At 40.6% G+C, this 16,625-nt stretch overlaps 1 protein-coding gene across 1 annotated transcript in view; it reads right to left on the reverse strand.

Annotated features, from left to right (window-relative positions):
- Nucleotides 1-11,917: 11,917 nt before the first annotated feature.
- LOC140734527 (sodium- and chloride-dependent neutral and basic amino acid transporter B(0+)-like) overlaps nt 11,918-16,625 on the reverse strand; it is a 69,943-nt gene continuing 65,235 nt past the window's right edge. The window contains exon 14 of the mRNA XM_073058609.1: nt 11,918-15,211. Within this exon, the coding sequence (XP_072914710.1) occupies nt 15,086-15,211 (126 nt within the window). The 3' untranslated portion in view covers nt 11,918-15,085. The remainder of the gene's footprint in view (nt 15,212-16,625) is intronic.

Raw genomic sequence — 16,625 nt, forward strand, 5'->3', positions numbered from 1 at the left:
GCTAATTTTTCCTCCCTTCTTCTCTCATTCCCTTTCCATTTTGCTGTCCTGCACCACTTCAATATTTTCTCTACAGTTCCTCTGCTGCTATGCTTAACTCATCTTGACCATTGTCGCTGCTGATTTCTCTCAATACCTTTCTGCCTGCTCCTCCTGTCTTTTACCCAATTCCATTGCCTCCCTGTACCGCTACCAATCAGAAAATAGGAATGAGCCAAAAACAGTGGAAGCAGGCAAACCAAAAGTTCTTGTTCTTGCCATGTTGTCGAAGGAATGGAGACTGCCATTTTGTGAGACTGTTTTTGAAGCCACCTTTTTGTGAGCTGGTTCTTGATGTGAATGGTATAATTCACAAGGATGTTGCTGGGACTTGAAGACCTGAGTTATAAGGAAAAGTTGAATAGGAAAGGACTTTATTCCCCGGAGCAGAGGACAATGAGGGGAGATTTGATAGAGGGATACAAAATTTTGATGGGTGTGAATGATAAATGCAAGCTGTCTTTTTCAGTGAGGTTGGGTGAAACTAGAACTAGAGATTGTAGCCTAAAGGTGAAAGCTGAAATATTTAAGTGGAACATCTTCACTCAGAGGGTGAGACAAGTGTTGACCAAGCTCCAGTGGAAATTGTAAATATGGATTCAATTCCTAAATTTAAGAGAAATTTGGATGCATACATGGACGGGAGGGGTATTGAGGGCTATGGTCCAAGTGCAGGTCGATGGGACTTGACAGAACAAAATGGACTAAATGGGATAAAGGGCCTGTTCATGTTTGGTAGTGCTCTACGACATTGTGACTTAATTAGACCAATACACGAGAAAAATCAGTTGATTTTTGCAACCATACCTCCACATTATTGTAATGAATGGCATCAAAAGCACACTTGATAAGAAGAAAACAATTACTGAACATGGGGGAGAGGGGAATCTAGTTTCACTCTTTGTAGGAACAAATGTATCTATGTACATCAGCTTTAGAGTTTGTATTTAGTGGTGTTCTTAAATTGAGTGTTGTAGCCTGTACTTGAAGTTTTGAGATTACAGTATCATTATGTAAGGATTGACACCATGACACTATCTCTCTATCCCTCTGTATTATGAGCAAAACTGTGTATACCTATCACTGTCAAGGGACAATCAAATGAGGCACAACTGGTAATAATAGACAGCACCTTTTTGAGGCCCTGTGCCTTGAAGATGGCTTGGATACTACAGAGGCTAGTACCCATGACAGTTGTTCAGTTGTTCAGTCGAGCCTGACTCTTCATGATCTCATGGACCATAGGGTCTATGGGGTTTTCAAGGCAAGATACGGAAGTAGATTGACAGGCCTTTCTTCTGCACAGATACTGCTGCTGCCCAGGTAGGGACCCCGCTGGGTTTGAACTCAGGTCCATCTGCCTTGAAGTCCAGTGCTGTTGCCACTACACCACCAGCCAGCCCATGATGGAGCAGACTTATTTTACAACTCTTTGCAGCTTACTTTGATCATTATGAAACATATGAGAATAAGCGTGTCAAAGGAAAGGGGAAAAATCAGAAGAATGGGCTTGAGAAATTGAAAGCTCTGATGAGTCACCTGGACCAGATAGTCTACACCCCAGGGTTCTGAAAGAGGTGGCTGAAGAGATTGTGGAGGCATTAGTAATGATATTTCAAGTATTACTAGGTTCTGGAATAATTCTGGAAGACTGGAAAATTGCAAATATCATTCCACTCTCCAAGAAGGGAGAGAGGCAGAAGAAAGGAAACTATAGACCAGTTAGTCTGACCTCAGTAGTTGGGAAGATGTTGGATGAGGTCTTAGGGTACTTAGAGGCATGTGATAGAATAGACTGTAGTCAGTATGGTTTCCTCAAGAGAAAATTTTGCTCTTCCAACAAATCTGTTGGAATTCTTTGAAGAAATAACAAGCAGGATAGACAAAGGAGAATTGGTTGATATTATGTATGTGGATTCTCAGAAGGCCTTTGACAAGGTACCACACATGAGGCTGTTTAACAAGCAATGAGCCCATGATATTACAGGAAAGATTCTAGCATGGATAAAGCGGTAGCTGATTGGCAGGAGGCAAAGAGTGGGAATAAAGGGAGCCTTTTGCTGGTGACTAGTGGTGTTCCACAGGGGTCTGTGTTGGGACCGATTCTTTTCACGTTATATATCACTGATTTAGATGATGGAATTGATGGTTTTGTTGGATGATATGAAGATAGGTGACTTGACAGTGAAGGTAGTTTTGAGAAAGCAGAGAGGCTACAGAAGAAAGACAGATTAGGAGAATGGGCAAAGAAATGACAGATGGAATACAGTGTCAGTAAGTGTACTTTGGTGGAAGGAAAAAAAAAGCATAGGCTATTTTCTAAATGGAGAGAAAATTCACAAATCTGAGGTGCAGTTTTTTGCTTCTTATTTAAGAAAGCACATGCTGACATTAGAGAGGGTTCAAAGGAGGTTCACAAAAATGATTCCAGGATTGAATGGCTTGCCATATGAAGAGTGTTTGATGATTTTGGGCCTGTATTCACTAGAATTCAGAAGAATGAAGGGGGACCTCTTTGAAATCTATCGAATGATGAAAGGCCTCAATAGACTGGCTGTGGAGAGGATGTTTCCTGTGGTGGAAGAGGACACACATTCAGAATTGAGGGGCATCCTTTTAGAATGGAGATGAGGAGGAATTTCTTTAGCTGGGGAGTAGAAAATATGTGGAATTATTTGCCACAAGCATCTCTGTAGGCCTAGTTTTTATGTATATTTAAGGCAGAAGTTGATAGATGCTTGATTGGTCAGGGCATGAAGGGATACGGGGAGAAGGCAGGAGACTGGGGCTGAGAGGAAAATTGGATCAGCCATTATGAAATGGTAGAGCAGACTGAGTGAGTCAAACGGCCTAATTCTGCTCCTATATCTTATAGTCTAGTCTGTTTTCTTCAATTTTGTTAGTTTTATTCATGACAAGATTATTAGTGAGGAGGAGGAACAGTATTAAGTTGTTGCAAAGGGTAACTGTTAGCTTTACTCATGATAGGCAGAGCAGCAAACATAAAGGAGACGGTCTCCATTTTGAGAATTCTTGCTTTGAGGTGAAAGTTCTGCTGGGATTTTAAAGTGTGGGTTTAGTGACTGAGCTTAAGTCAGGAGGATGACTAGCATTAAGGTAAGGCAAGATAATGGTTTTCCATTTTTCTTAAGTCACGTAAAAGGCTGTAATGGGCAGTCATTGGAGTGTCATGTAATTCCCATGAGATGTGGAGACAAGGGAGAGTTTCCTGGTGACTATGTATATCCAACTGCAGCCCTCTCAGATTGTGTGGATCAATTGGAACAGCAATCAGACTTAATGAGGCACCTACAGGAGGTAGAGTCTTATAGACAAGGGTTTCTATGAAGTGGTGACACCAAAGGTTCAGTTTGAAATGAATGTCTCTGCCAGGTAGGGCAGAAAGGTAGTGCAGGTGCACCTGTGGCCATCCCCTCTCAAATAAATATACTGCTGTGGATACTGTTGAGGAAAACAACTTCTCTGAGCAAAAATGACAGCATCAGCCAGATGGTACCACTGGTATAGCAGGGTTGGGCAAAGTCTAGTCTAGCAGTAGCAATGGGGGTACATATAAGTGTTTTGTGACTGTGATTGAGACTCCAGGACAACCTGAAAGAGAAGGATGAGCTGCTGAAGCTGATTGTCCATATTGATACTAATGTCACAGACAGGAAGACAGATGAGATCCTGCAAGGTGAATTTAGAGAGTTAGGCGGAAAGTTAAAAGGTTGAACTTTAAAGCGCACTTAATTGAATGCAAGGAATATTATGCGTAAGGCAGATGAATTGAAGGTCCAGGATAGATACATCGGACAATGATAATGTAGTCATTACAGCGACTTGGTTGAGAGAATGGCAGACTGATAGAGGAGGATGTAAAAGCCATGGGACAGTTGCACTAATGATCAGGCAGAATGTCACAGGGGCACTGAGAGACTTCATTCATTGAGTCCATATGTCAAGTCAAGTCAATTCACTTTTTATTGTCATTTCGACCATAACTGCTGGTACAGTACATAGTGAAAACAAGACAACATTTTTCAGGACCATGGTGTTACATGACACAGTACAAAAGCTAGACTGAACTACATAAAAAACAACACAGAAAAAAACTACACTGGACTACAGACCTACCCAGGACTGCATAAAGTGCACAAAACAATGCAGGCATTACAATGCGCCTGATAACCAGGGAAGGGGGGGGGGGGAGGGGAGGAGGAGGAGGAGGAGGAGGAGGAGGAGGAGGAGGAGGAGGAGGAGGAGGAGAGAGAGAGAGAGAGAGAGAACACTACAGCGGGATTATTCTAGGACATATTGCTATCATGAGGGAAGGAGGTGTTGGGTCTCTTGAAGACTGTTCAGGTTGATGGGTCTCCAGAGCTTGATGGGATCCCCCAGATTATTGAGAGAGGCATGAGAGTAGCTTGACAGAGACTCCTCTCTAGTCACAGGTGAGATCCCAGTGGAAATAAGAACAGAAATCTGGAGTGGTAGTATAGTTAAGATAGCTGTGGAAATCTGTGGTAATTATTTTCTAATTGAGTTCCCTGTTCAGACAATCTATATTAACAGTCTCTTTAAATTTATTATACTGTATTGTTTTCCCATAAGAGTGCTATTTTACTAAGTTTCCTGCCAGAAATTTGCCAGCTCTCTCCTTTCTTATTCCAGCAGTTCTAGTTATGGTTTCAGTTTCACTACTTCCTTCAGTTTTAAATGGATCAGGTTCTCAACCTACCGATATTGTATAGCATCAGACGTTCCTGTAATCCCTCACCCTCATGCATATTCTTTAGATTCATGCTATGTCTGCTCATGAAAAAGAACATTCACCTTTTCCTTTTGCATGTCTCTCCTGGCTTTTTGTAACCTTTTTCCTGCCCTTTGAGTAAACATGATCTACTGGTTTTCTGCCAAAACCCTAGATTTCACCTATATAGCCAAATTCTGATGAAGAAGACATAAGCAATGGTCTTGCAGTGCCTGCCAGCTTGTGTTTTGTTAAAAGGACTGTATAATGTTTCAGTAGCTTTGGTAGGGGATTGTTATCACTCTGTACTGTACTACCACATTAACTTGTAAATCTGCCAGCAGAGAGCCTTGTTCACTATCCTCTGAACATCTTTCAGGGAAATATGGATATGGATCTATGATTTCTCTGTTTGCCAGCATTCCTTCGTGCCCTGCCTTTTATTGTATACGCCCTACCACTATCTGACTTCCCCAAATGCATTAGCTTGCGCTTGTCAGAATTCAATTCTATGTTCAAATGCTCTGCCAACTTGCTGTACCATGTGATCCCTATCCTGCTGTAGTCTTAAGTCAGTCTTAGTCATTACCCGACACTACTAAATCCCTGTAGTACACAGGTTTCCAGGAAGATAAACATCCACCTACCATCACCCTAATTTTGTATCGTGTGAGCGGCCTTACTGCAGCTTTGAGGATTGCCTTTTGTTTCATTGTGTCTGAGAGTCTTCTTACATCCTGGAGAGTTTAGATACTTATGCGTTCATTCACATCATGCATTGTAGGATTTGCTAGGCTGTAGGAGCTCCTGTGGAAGGGGAAAGACCAATGTCGATGTGAGAGATGGAGAAGTGTGGGAGGGAGGAGCAAGGATAAAAGGGAAAGAGAGGATGGAGAACGGGGAAGTGAGAAAGAGGAGAGGCATAGATGGAGTGAGAAAGATTGGGAGCAGCGAGAGAGAGGACTGGAGGAGAAGATGAGAGAGTGTGGTTAGGAAGAGAAAGGATAGTTAAGAACTAGAGTCAGAGTAGGTTGGAGGGAGAGGAAGAGGAGAAGCTGAGAGACACAGGAGAAAGAGGAAGGGGTGTTGAGAGAAGAGAGAATACAGAGGGACTTGGTTCCTTTGATTGAAAGGTAAGGTTTGTTGATTCATTGAAATAAGGCACTTTTTTAGTTTCTGATCTGGACCATTCTCAGAAGAAGTTGGGCCTTTGCTGCATCTCGACTTTTTCTGTGTATCTTTCCTTCTCCTCTGCTCCTCATCTTTCTCAACATTTTTCCCACTTTCTGTCCCTCAGTATCTTTGCTCTTTTTGCTTCTATTCTCTCACCTTTAATCTATTTCTTTCACTGTAATCTTACCTTTTTGCTTACCCTCCCCTTATTTTCTTTCCACACAGTCCTATCACAGTCTTCTCTCCAGCCACTAGCTTCAGATAAAGCCAGTTTTGGGTCAGTAGCCTGTCATCAGAATTGTTGAATTCTGCCCTCACTCTGAGCTTACAGCTTTGCCCAGATATGGCTCTGATCTCCTCTTATCCCTATCTCTTGCTTTGCATTGAAACTGACTGCAGTTCAGCAAAGTTTAGATTGGTCACCACTCAGAATAGTTAGAGAGCAGACCTGGTCAAAGCTTCTCCCAGCCCCCTTTCCCTATTCCCAGCAGTATCTCCTCCAATTCACTTCACCAGTTTATTTGATGCTGAGGTATCGGATAACAAATGTTGGGGTATCAAGAGGTTGGATTTGGAGGGACACAGAAATCTGAGAGTAACAGAGACAAAGTGTTTGAGCACAGAAAGTATTTTAGACAGCATCTTTAGAGTAGGAAAGGTGAAATGGATATTGATCTTCTATTATAATTTACCAATGGCAATTTGAAATTATTATTTTTAAATTGTACAGTTAATCATATCTGGTTTAATTTTTAATACCTTTGCTTCAGTTAATTGTGAGGCAAGTAATCCAATGTGCAAAGTTCACTTCAACTGTTTTATTATGCAAGAGTTTGATTCTTTGGATATAAAATCATCCAAATATGATACTTTCCAAATATTGATTCCAGCCCTTCTACATATTGAATATTGAAGTACTTTTTAAATATTCTAGCTTGAAATAGGAGTTGACTATCTGAGATTTAGGTTCTGGGCTAGCAATTGTGGTGGAGTGAAGGATCATGTCTTCATGAATCCAGTTGGTTGGTTCATAATGCTTTATTGAGGCTCTTCAATCCAATCCCTCAAATTTAGTGTCACCCTCCCCACCAGTTTCCCTGAATCTCTCCCTTCAGATATCAGGGTGAAATTCCTTGCTCCAGTATTTCTTAATCATTTGAAATATTGTGCAAGAGAAATGAGCTGCTTCAGCTTAATAAGCTCATTGTTAATGTGCCAGTAGTTCTTGGGAGTGCAGATACAGGTGTTTTCAACATTTCTGCACCCTGCACTCACCCTACTCCCAACTTTCTCATGGACTTGTTTAGAAGAATTATTTGGATACAAGAATTGAGAAGATGTTGTGTAACTGTACCAACAAATGATTACCTTTATTGGCCCAAATTGGAAATTACAGAAAATATTCAAAATTGCAGTAGAACCTGAAGTAATTTTAGATGACTATAAAGGATTAACTGATTGTTTAACTGATATACACTAGTTGAATTAGCTAGTAATGCTTCAGTTTAAATTGTGAAGTTGACAGCCTTTATCTCAAATTTAGCCATTTGGATATTGGGGTGTGTTCAACGCTGAATTAAAATTAAGGCTAGATATTTTTCTGCAGTGACTACAGGAATATGCAATTCCAGATAAGAGAGATTATCTTCCCTTTTCCTGACAAGATTTATGTTTCCTCTTCTCATGATTACCTGAACTGTGTGCTAAAATTATTGCAGGGCCCATGATGTCACCAGTATGGGCAATGTATATACCATATAACAATCATATAACAATCACAGCACGGAAACAGGCCATTCCGGCCCTCCTAGTCCGTGCCGAACTCTTAATCTCACCTAGTCCCACCTACCCGCACTCAGCCCATAACCCTCCACTCCTTTCCTATCCATATACCTATCCAATTTTACCTTAAATGACACAACTGATCTGGCCTCTACTACTTCTACAGGAAGCTCATTCCACACAGCTATCACTCTCTGAGTAAAGAAATACCCCCTCGTGTTTCCCTTAAACTTTTGCCCCCTAACTCTCAAATCATGTCCTCTCGTTTGAATCTCCCCTACTCTCAATGGAAACAGCCTATTTACGTCAACTCTATCTATCCCTCTCAACATTTTAAATACCTCGATCAAATCCCCCCTCAACCTTCTACGCTCCAATGAATAGAGACCTAACTTGTTCAACCTTTCTCTGTAACTTAAGTGCTGAAACCCTGGTAACATCCTAGTAAATCGTCTCTGCACTCTCTCTAATTTATTGATATCTTTCCTATAATTCGGTGACCAGAACTGTACACAATATTCCAAATTTGGCCTTACCAATGCCTTGTACAATTTTAACATTACATCCCAACTTCTGTACTCAATGCTCTGATTTATAAAGGCCAGCGTTCCAAAAGCCTTCTTCACCACCCTATCTACATGAGACTCCACCTTCAGGGAACTATGCACTGTTATTCCTAGATCTCTCTGTTCCACTGCATTCCTCAATGCCCTACCATTTACCCTGTATGTTCTATTTGGATTATTCCTGCCAAAATGTAGAACCTCACACTTCTCAGCATTAAACTCCATCTGCCAACGTTCAGCCCATTCTTCTAACCGGCATAAATCTCCCTGCAAGCTTTGAAAACCCACCTCATTATCCACAACACCTCCTACCTTAGTATCATCAGCATACTTACTAATCCAATTTACCACCCCATCATCCAGATCATTTATGTATATTACAAACAACATTGGGCCCAAAACAGATCCCTGAGGCACCCCGCTAGTCACCGGCCTCCATCCCGATAAACAATTATCCACCACTACTCTCTGGCATCTCCCATCTAGCCACTGTTGAATCCATTTTATTACTCCAGCACTAATACCTAACGACTGAACCTTCTTAACTAACCTTCCATGTGGAACTTTGTCAAAGGCCTTGCTGAAGTCCATATAGACTACATCCACTGCCTTACCCTCGTCAACATTCCTCGTAACTACTTCAAAAAATTCAATAAGGTTTGTCAAACATGACCTTCCACGCACAAATCCATGCTGGCTACTCCTAATCAGATCCTGTCTATCCAGATAATTATAAATACTATCTCTAAGAATACTTTCCATTAATTTACCCACCACTGATGTCAAACTGACAGGTCTATAATTGCCAGGCTTACTTCTAGAACCCTTTTTAAACAATGGAACCACATGAGCAATACGCCAATCCTCCGGCACAATCCCTGTTTCTAATGACATCTGAAAGATCTCCGTCAGAGCTCCTGCTATCTCTACACAAACTTCCCTCAAGGTCCTGGGGAATATCCGGTCAGGACCCGGAGATTTATCCACTTTTAAATTTCTTAAAAGCGCCAGTACTTCCACCTCTTTAATTGTCATAGGTTCCATAACTTCCTTACTTGTTTCCCACACCTTACACCATTCGATATCCTTCTCCTTAGTGAATACCGAAGAGAAGAAATCGTTCAAAATCTCTCCCATCTCCCTCGGCTCCACACATAGCTGACCACCCTGATTTTCTAAGGGACCAATTTTATCCCTCACTATCCTCTTGCTTTTAATATAACTGTAGAAGCCTTTCGGGTTTACTTCCACCTTATTTGCCAAACCAAACTCGTAACTTCTTTTAGCTTTTCTAATCTCTTTCTTAAGTTTCCTTTTACATTCTTTATATTCCTCGAGCAATTCCTTTACTCCATGCTGCCTATATCTATTGTAGACATCCCTCTTTTTTCGAACCAAGTTTCTAATATCCCTTGAAAACCATGGCGCTTTCAAACCTTTAATCTTTCCTTTCAACCGAACAGGAACATAAAGATTCTGTACCCTCATAATTTCACCCTTAAATGACCTCCATTTCTCTATTACATCCTTCCCATAAAACAACTTGACCCATTCCACTCTCTCTAAATCCCTGCGCATCTCCTCAAAGTTAGCCTTTCTCCAATCAAAAATCTCAACTCTAGGTCCAGTCCTGTCCTTCTCCATAATTATATTGAAGCTAATGCTATTGTGATCACTGGACCCGAAGTGCTCCCCAACACATACATCTGTCAGCTGACCTATCGCATTCCCTAACAGGAGATCCAACACTGCCCCATCTCTAGTCGGTACTTCTATGTATTGTTGCAAAAAGCTATCCTGCACACATTTCACAAACTCTAAACCATCCAGCCCTTTTACAGAATGAGCTTCCCAATCTATGTGTGGAAAATTAAAATCTCCCACAATCACCACCTTGTGTTTACTACAAATATCTGCTATCTCCTTACACATTTGCTCTTCCAACTCACGCTCCCCATTAGGTGGCCTATAATACACTCCTATCAGTGTTACTACACCTTTCCCATTCCTCAATTCCACCCAAATAGCCTCCCTAGAGGAGCTCTGTAATCTATCCTTCCAAAGCACCGCCATAAGATTTTCTCGGACAAGCAATGCAACACCTCCTCCTCTGGCCCCTCCTACTCTATCACACCTGAAGCAACTAAATCCAGGAATATTTAGTTGCCAATCACACCCTTCCTGCAACCATGTTTCACTAATAGCTACAACATCATAATTCCATGTATCAATCCACACTTTAAGCTCATCCACCTTTCTTACAATGCTCCTAGCATTAAAATAGATACATTTAAGATACTCTCCACCTCCTCCTCTCTTTTCATCCCTAGCAATGCATTCAAATTTATTATCCTTTTCTTTCTTCTCCCCTACAACTTCGGGCTGAGAGCATCCCTCCTCCATCACCTGCCTGTCCTCCCTCACACACGGTCTACTTACTTGCTCTACTGGTGAACTAACCTCCTCTCCCATAGTTTCCTCAAATTGATTTCCGCCCCCCCATCTTACTAGTTTAAAGTCTGCCCCGTAGCCCTAGCAAACCTCCCCGCTAGGATATTGGTCCCCCCAGGATTCAAGTGTAACCCGTCCTTCTTGAACAGGTCACGCCTGCCCCAGAAGAGGTCCCAATGATCCAGAAACTTGAATCCCTGCCCCCTGCTCCAATCCCTCAACCACGCATTCATCCTCCACCTAATTCCATTCCTACTCTCACTGTCGCGTGGTACAGGCAGTAATCCCGAGATTACTACCTTTGCGGTCCTTCTTCTTAACTGCCTTCCTAACTCCCTATACTCTCGTTTCAGGACCTCTTCCCCTTTCCTACCTATGTCATTGGTACCTACATGTACCACGACCTCTGGCTCCTCACCCTCCCACTTCAGGATATCTTGGACGCGATCAGAAACGTCCCGGACCCTGGCACCAGGGAGGCAAACTACCATCCGGGACTCCCGATCACCTCCACAGAACCGCCTGTCTGAACCCCTGACTATCGAGTCCCCTATTACTATGGTCCTCTTTCTTCTATCCCTACCCTTCTGAGCTACAGGGCCGTCCTCTGTGCCGGAGGCCCGGCCACTGTCACTTCCTCCAGGTAGGCTGTCCCCCCCAACAGTACTCAAACATGAGTACTTATTGTCAAGGGGTACAGCCACTGGGGTACTCTCTAGTACCTGCCCCTTCCCCTTCCTGATCGTGACCCACCTATCTGCCTCCCGTGGCCCCGGAGTGACCACCTGCCTGTAACTCCTCTCTATCACCTCCTCACTCTCCCTGACCAGGCGAAGGTCATCGAGCTGCAGCTCCAGTTCCCTAATTCGGTCCCTCAGGAGCTGCAATTCGGCGCACAGAAGGACTGCAGTGACTTTCTACAAATGCCCTCACCAGTTAGAGTTTGTTCAAATCATGATCTTCAGAATCCTGTTGTTAAGCATCCTGACAATGTCTAACTGTCTGCTTTTTAGTTTAAAGCAAAAATGTAGGACAGGGATTTTAGGAAACAAAAACTTTAATTCATAAAAATGAACATAGAAAAATGAAATTCCTAAATCTGATTTGGATTTTATTAAAACATAATTATATTGAATACACAGAAGCAGGCTAGTCTGTGAAATAGTTAGTTTAATAATTATTCTTCATTTAAACAAAATCCTATTAAATACACTTACTTTTACTAGTGTTGTTTTACCAGTTTCATCTCACCTTTGTAGAAGTTTCCAGCATATAATGCCATTTGGATTTTTGTACCATCATGTGAAAGCAATACAAACTATTCCTTGTATTTCTTCATAGCTCATTATCCATTTTACTTAATATTAAATACGTATACAAGGTTGGTGTTCTTGTCCAAAACAGCATGCCTTAATGGTGTTGCATTTTGTCTTCAGACATCTACTGAATTTGATTCATTCAGTTGAATTGTAACTGTGCTTTAGTTACATCATTACAAAGCAAGTACAACAGCAGCTTTAAAGGTTAAATTACACTTGTGTAACAAAGGCATAGTGTAGGACAGCATTCTATCAAATCTCTACAGCAAAAACTCTGGATTATTTTCTGGTTCAATGATTTTCCCAAATGGTTACTGGAAGAAGTGAAATTCTTTCTTTATTAGATGAAAATTTTGGAGTTTTTCCTAGACCATTTTTATTTGATGTTCTGCTTTTGTTCAATCTTTAGTTCAACTTGTAAATTTGTAGCTATGACATTTATAAGCAACCACATGCAATTGTGATATGAGTTCAGACGCATTGGTGAAAGAGCAAATATAAGTGATTGTAATTTAAAGTTAAAGAAATCGAAATACATTAGATTCAGATGAACCAGGAAGGGGTAGTGTTAAGTAATCGTGAAAAATCTACACTTAAAAAAATCCTTTAGAATCCATATTATCATTCACCTGTGGATCAACTTAACCTGAAAGAAAAGTAAAATAATTTAATTCACCACCTAACTTAAGGAAAAAAATTCTGGTTATGGACAGATAGTCCAAACAGTCCTGTCGATGATGCAATCCGTATATATTAGTTGGACAATTCAAAGTTGTTCTGCCACTTTTAATTAGCAACTACCCAGGACTTGAAATAAGTTGGAAGAGAATAACTGAGTATACAAGAGGTCTTTGGATAATTTATGATATAAAGTGACATGATGGGAACAAAAAGCAGTCAATGAAACAAATATGCCTCAGCTCAACAACAATCTGTACAGATTCTGAAAATCTTTTTCCTATAGAAAGAAACAGATCAGGGATTAGTGTTCATATTCTGATCTATGCCCTGAAGTTTTCAATATGCATTTCTAGACCTGAATTCATTTATAGTAAATTTTCAAAAAAGGAATAAATCTGTATAAAATGCATTTCAGTATTGTTGTGCTTCTGAAACCTCCCCTCCACTTAATGAACCATGTAGGCACCATGTACTCTGTAAGGTTGAGAGCAGGGGAATCATATTGTGAGACGAGCAATATCCTCACTGGATTGGAGGCAAATGGAGTTACTTTGCCAACCAGACAGTCACTTGGTCATCTTCATAATAGATACAAACAATAAGTTTGGGAATTATTTGAAGTCCATTCATGTTTATGCATGCTCTAAGTCTAGGAGTGGTTGGCTTCCACTCATAAAGTATCAATTGTTATGTATGAATTATCAAAGGGATTTAGTTATAGTTTGCAATGTAGAATGGCAGGGGCCAGAGGTTGTGTACCAAGGTTTTCAGCTTGGACTTGACATACATCTCCTCTCTGGCTGTCAAGCAGCGGGCACCAAGTTGAATGGCAGGGGGGATGAAGCAGTGAGCCAATGGAAGCAGGGGTGTCTTGCTCAGAGTCTGGTAAAGGGGGTCATGATGACCTAAAGTGTCATCTCTCAAGGTAGCACGCCAATTGCTAAAAGGTTTTACAAGTTATTCTGCCTCAGTGACTGAAAGATGTTGCTAATGTGTTGCCTGTATAGTTTGAGTGTTACACTTAACTCCCCAGGGTCCCCCCATCTGCACTCTTCAGGTCTGATAGGGTGAGCTCTTAGCTATAATTGTTATTGTTCCCATTGACTGTCTCCACCAATGAATGTGAGGAAGGTATCCAGGTGGTTGGTGTACCTGAAAAGCTAGGAAACCTTTAGAGTAGATTATATTCTTAGGAACGTTCTATAAAGGCTGGGGGTGGGGAGCAGGAAGGGGCTGTAGCTATGTGGGTGATAAGAATTTCTAAATGCCCTGCAGAATTTAGTTACAGGGCTTCTTTAAATTCCTATGCTTGAATAACAGGCTAGTGTTTAATGAGGTGGGATACCTGACTTTTCAAGGCCCAACACTACCCGAGCAGGTCAGTAGGATTGAGTAAGACCATAGTAGGGTGGTGCGTTTAGATTTCAGAGCAGAGATAATGGACAAAGTGTCAGTTATGTACAGTTTATGGTATATCGAGATTTTGGGCAAGTGGCTTGCCAGTGTTAGATCTGGAATCCTGATTGTTGGCAGAGCACTATGCAGTTGGTCTGAAGGGTGGAGTTGGGGTTCCTGATTGAAGCAGGGCTTGTTTTGGTACAGTTGATGGGAAGTAGATCATGGATGAGTATTCTGATGTAGATGAACAGGCCTAACATTAGTCAGCTGGGACCAAGGATGGTGTTTAATGGGTAGCTTGTTGGTCCAGAAGGAAATATTCTTGCTCCTATGGTCCATAAGTCTATTGCACATGGGTTCTGTCCTTCACACCTTTCCCTGAGACCTGGGAAACCCAGTTGTCAATGATTAAAAATAGTATATTTATTAAAATAAAGGCATGTAATATATTAGCTAAATGTCCAGTCTCCTTATCAGGAGCATTTTGTCCTATGATTCCTTGTCCTATATTCATTAAAAATTTAAGTGGTTGGTCTAATGATGGGTTTGGTTCCAGTTCCATTACTTCTCTTAATTTTAGTTTATCCACTTTTTGAGAGTAAAGATACTTGCCAATATCATTGTTTAAATATTTCAAAATATGACTTCTTACGAAGTGAAAATGGGGAGGGATAATTTAATGAATATGTATTTTCAGGCATGGTGTATGCCATTTGGTGTCCACATTGGAATTACAAGCATGAATTTCCAATAAATGCTTTTCACTGACAAAACTATACATGACAAATTTGTGTCCTTAAAATTGTTCCTGTATTTTGATGGATTCATTAAGGGAAATATGTTACCTATTCTTTTAAAACCAATTATTACAAATATTCTTCAACATTTGAAATGATATTTACAAATTGAATTATAACAATTGTCTAAAGTTTTGCCATCTCAGACAGAGTAGTTTGTTTAGAATCAAGCATATTGCTGTATCTCTCCCCTCGGTGTTGCTTTAAATATGGACCCCAGTCTGGAGCTGGCTTGAAAGATTTGGTGATTTTCTGCAAAAAGAAAAATAGTTCCTTAATAATTTCTGTTTGATTTAAACTTACCATAAACACAAAAAATTCCTTATCTTAATTGATCTGAAAGCAAGTTAAAGGGATTAAATAGTGAGGATGGACTACATAGACTCATTGTGGAAGGTGAAGAACACAGGGAAGCTCTGATTTTGATGAGTCAACTGACATAAAATCAGGTTTGATCAACTTTGGTTAGGTAAGGTACATGAAACAATGCCAAGTAAATAAAATTAAAATATTGATCCAACTATGATACAATTGAAGTATAGAATAAGTGTGAGAGGCAGAATAGCCTGCTACTGCAGCTATGTTCTGAGCTTAAACTACAATTTATTCTAGCATGTCATTTCTAAAGGCTGTAACTGTTAACCTGCTATTGATTAATTCCTTTAGCTCTCTGTTTTATACCATCTAAATCATCCTTTCAATGTAGCAAATGAAATTTCAAAAGGACAGAGGGCATTGAGCCAAGAATGGAGAGATTTGAAAAGATGCTTGAAATCTTAGTCAAAGAGAACTTCGAGAAGCATTTTTTTCAGAAGAATTCTGCTTAGAGACAGAATGAAACAGTATCACAGTGGCTGACAATTCTGTCTGCAGTGTTAAGCAAAGAAAAGTTGAAGTTATTGTAAGAGTGGAGTCTGAGTTAAAAAGTTCAGACAGATGTAGAATTACTGGTGATTATTTTGCTAATTATTGGTGAGAACAACTGAATGATTTGTGGAAGTCTAAAATATTAAAATTCAGAATATTGGCAACAAAACTACTGCAATGTACAGTATAGGCAACAAAGGTTATGAACATCAGAAATTTATTGAGGGTAAAAGATTTCAGTGAAGGTGATATGGGAATTAAAATATGAGTTAATTAAAAAATAAGTTTGAAGGTTTCAGCAGTGGAGAGGTTGTTAGCAAGCATGGTGTTGTGAAAATGGATCAAACAGCCCTGTGATACCTATCTTAACAATGAGGCTTCATTTAAATTGCAGCTATCAGTGTCATTTAGAGTGTGTGAAAGGAAATCTGTCTGCAGACTTGGAGGCAAACAGTCAGAGAGCACTAAAGCACATAAATAGGCCCTTTGGCCCATCTAGTTCATGCCAGCCTGTTTTTTTTTTGCCTAGTCCCATCAATCTGTACCTGGACTATGTCCCTCCAGACATCTCCCCTTCACGTACCAATCTAAACTTCTCTTAAAAATTACAGTTGAATGCGTATCTACCACTTCCTCTGGCACCTCATCCCACACTCACACCACCCTCTGAGTGAAGTAGTTCCCCCTCAGATTCCCCTTATGTACATCACCTTTCACCCTGCCCCTTATCATCTCTAGTTCTGTTTTCACACAGTCTAAGGGGAGAAAAGCCTGCATGATCCTCCCTATCTATAACCCT

Source organism: Hemitrygon akajei, chromosome 10 (assembly GCF_048418815.1).
Source record: "Hemitrygon akajei chromosome 10, sHemAka1.3, whole genome shotgun sequence".
Classification (NCBI taxonomy): domain Eukaryota; kingdom Metazoa; phylum Chordata; class Chondrichthyes; order Myliobatiformes; family Dasyatidae; genus Hemitrygon; species Hemitrygon akajei.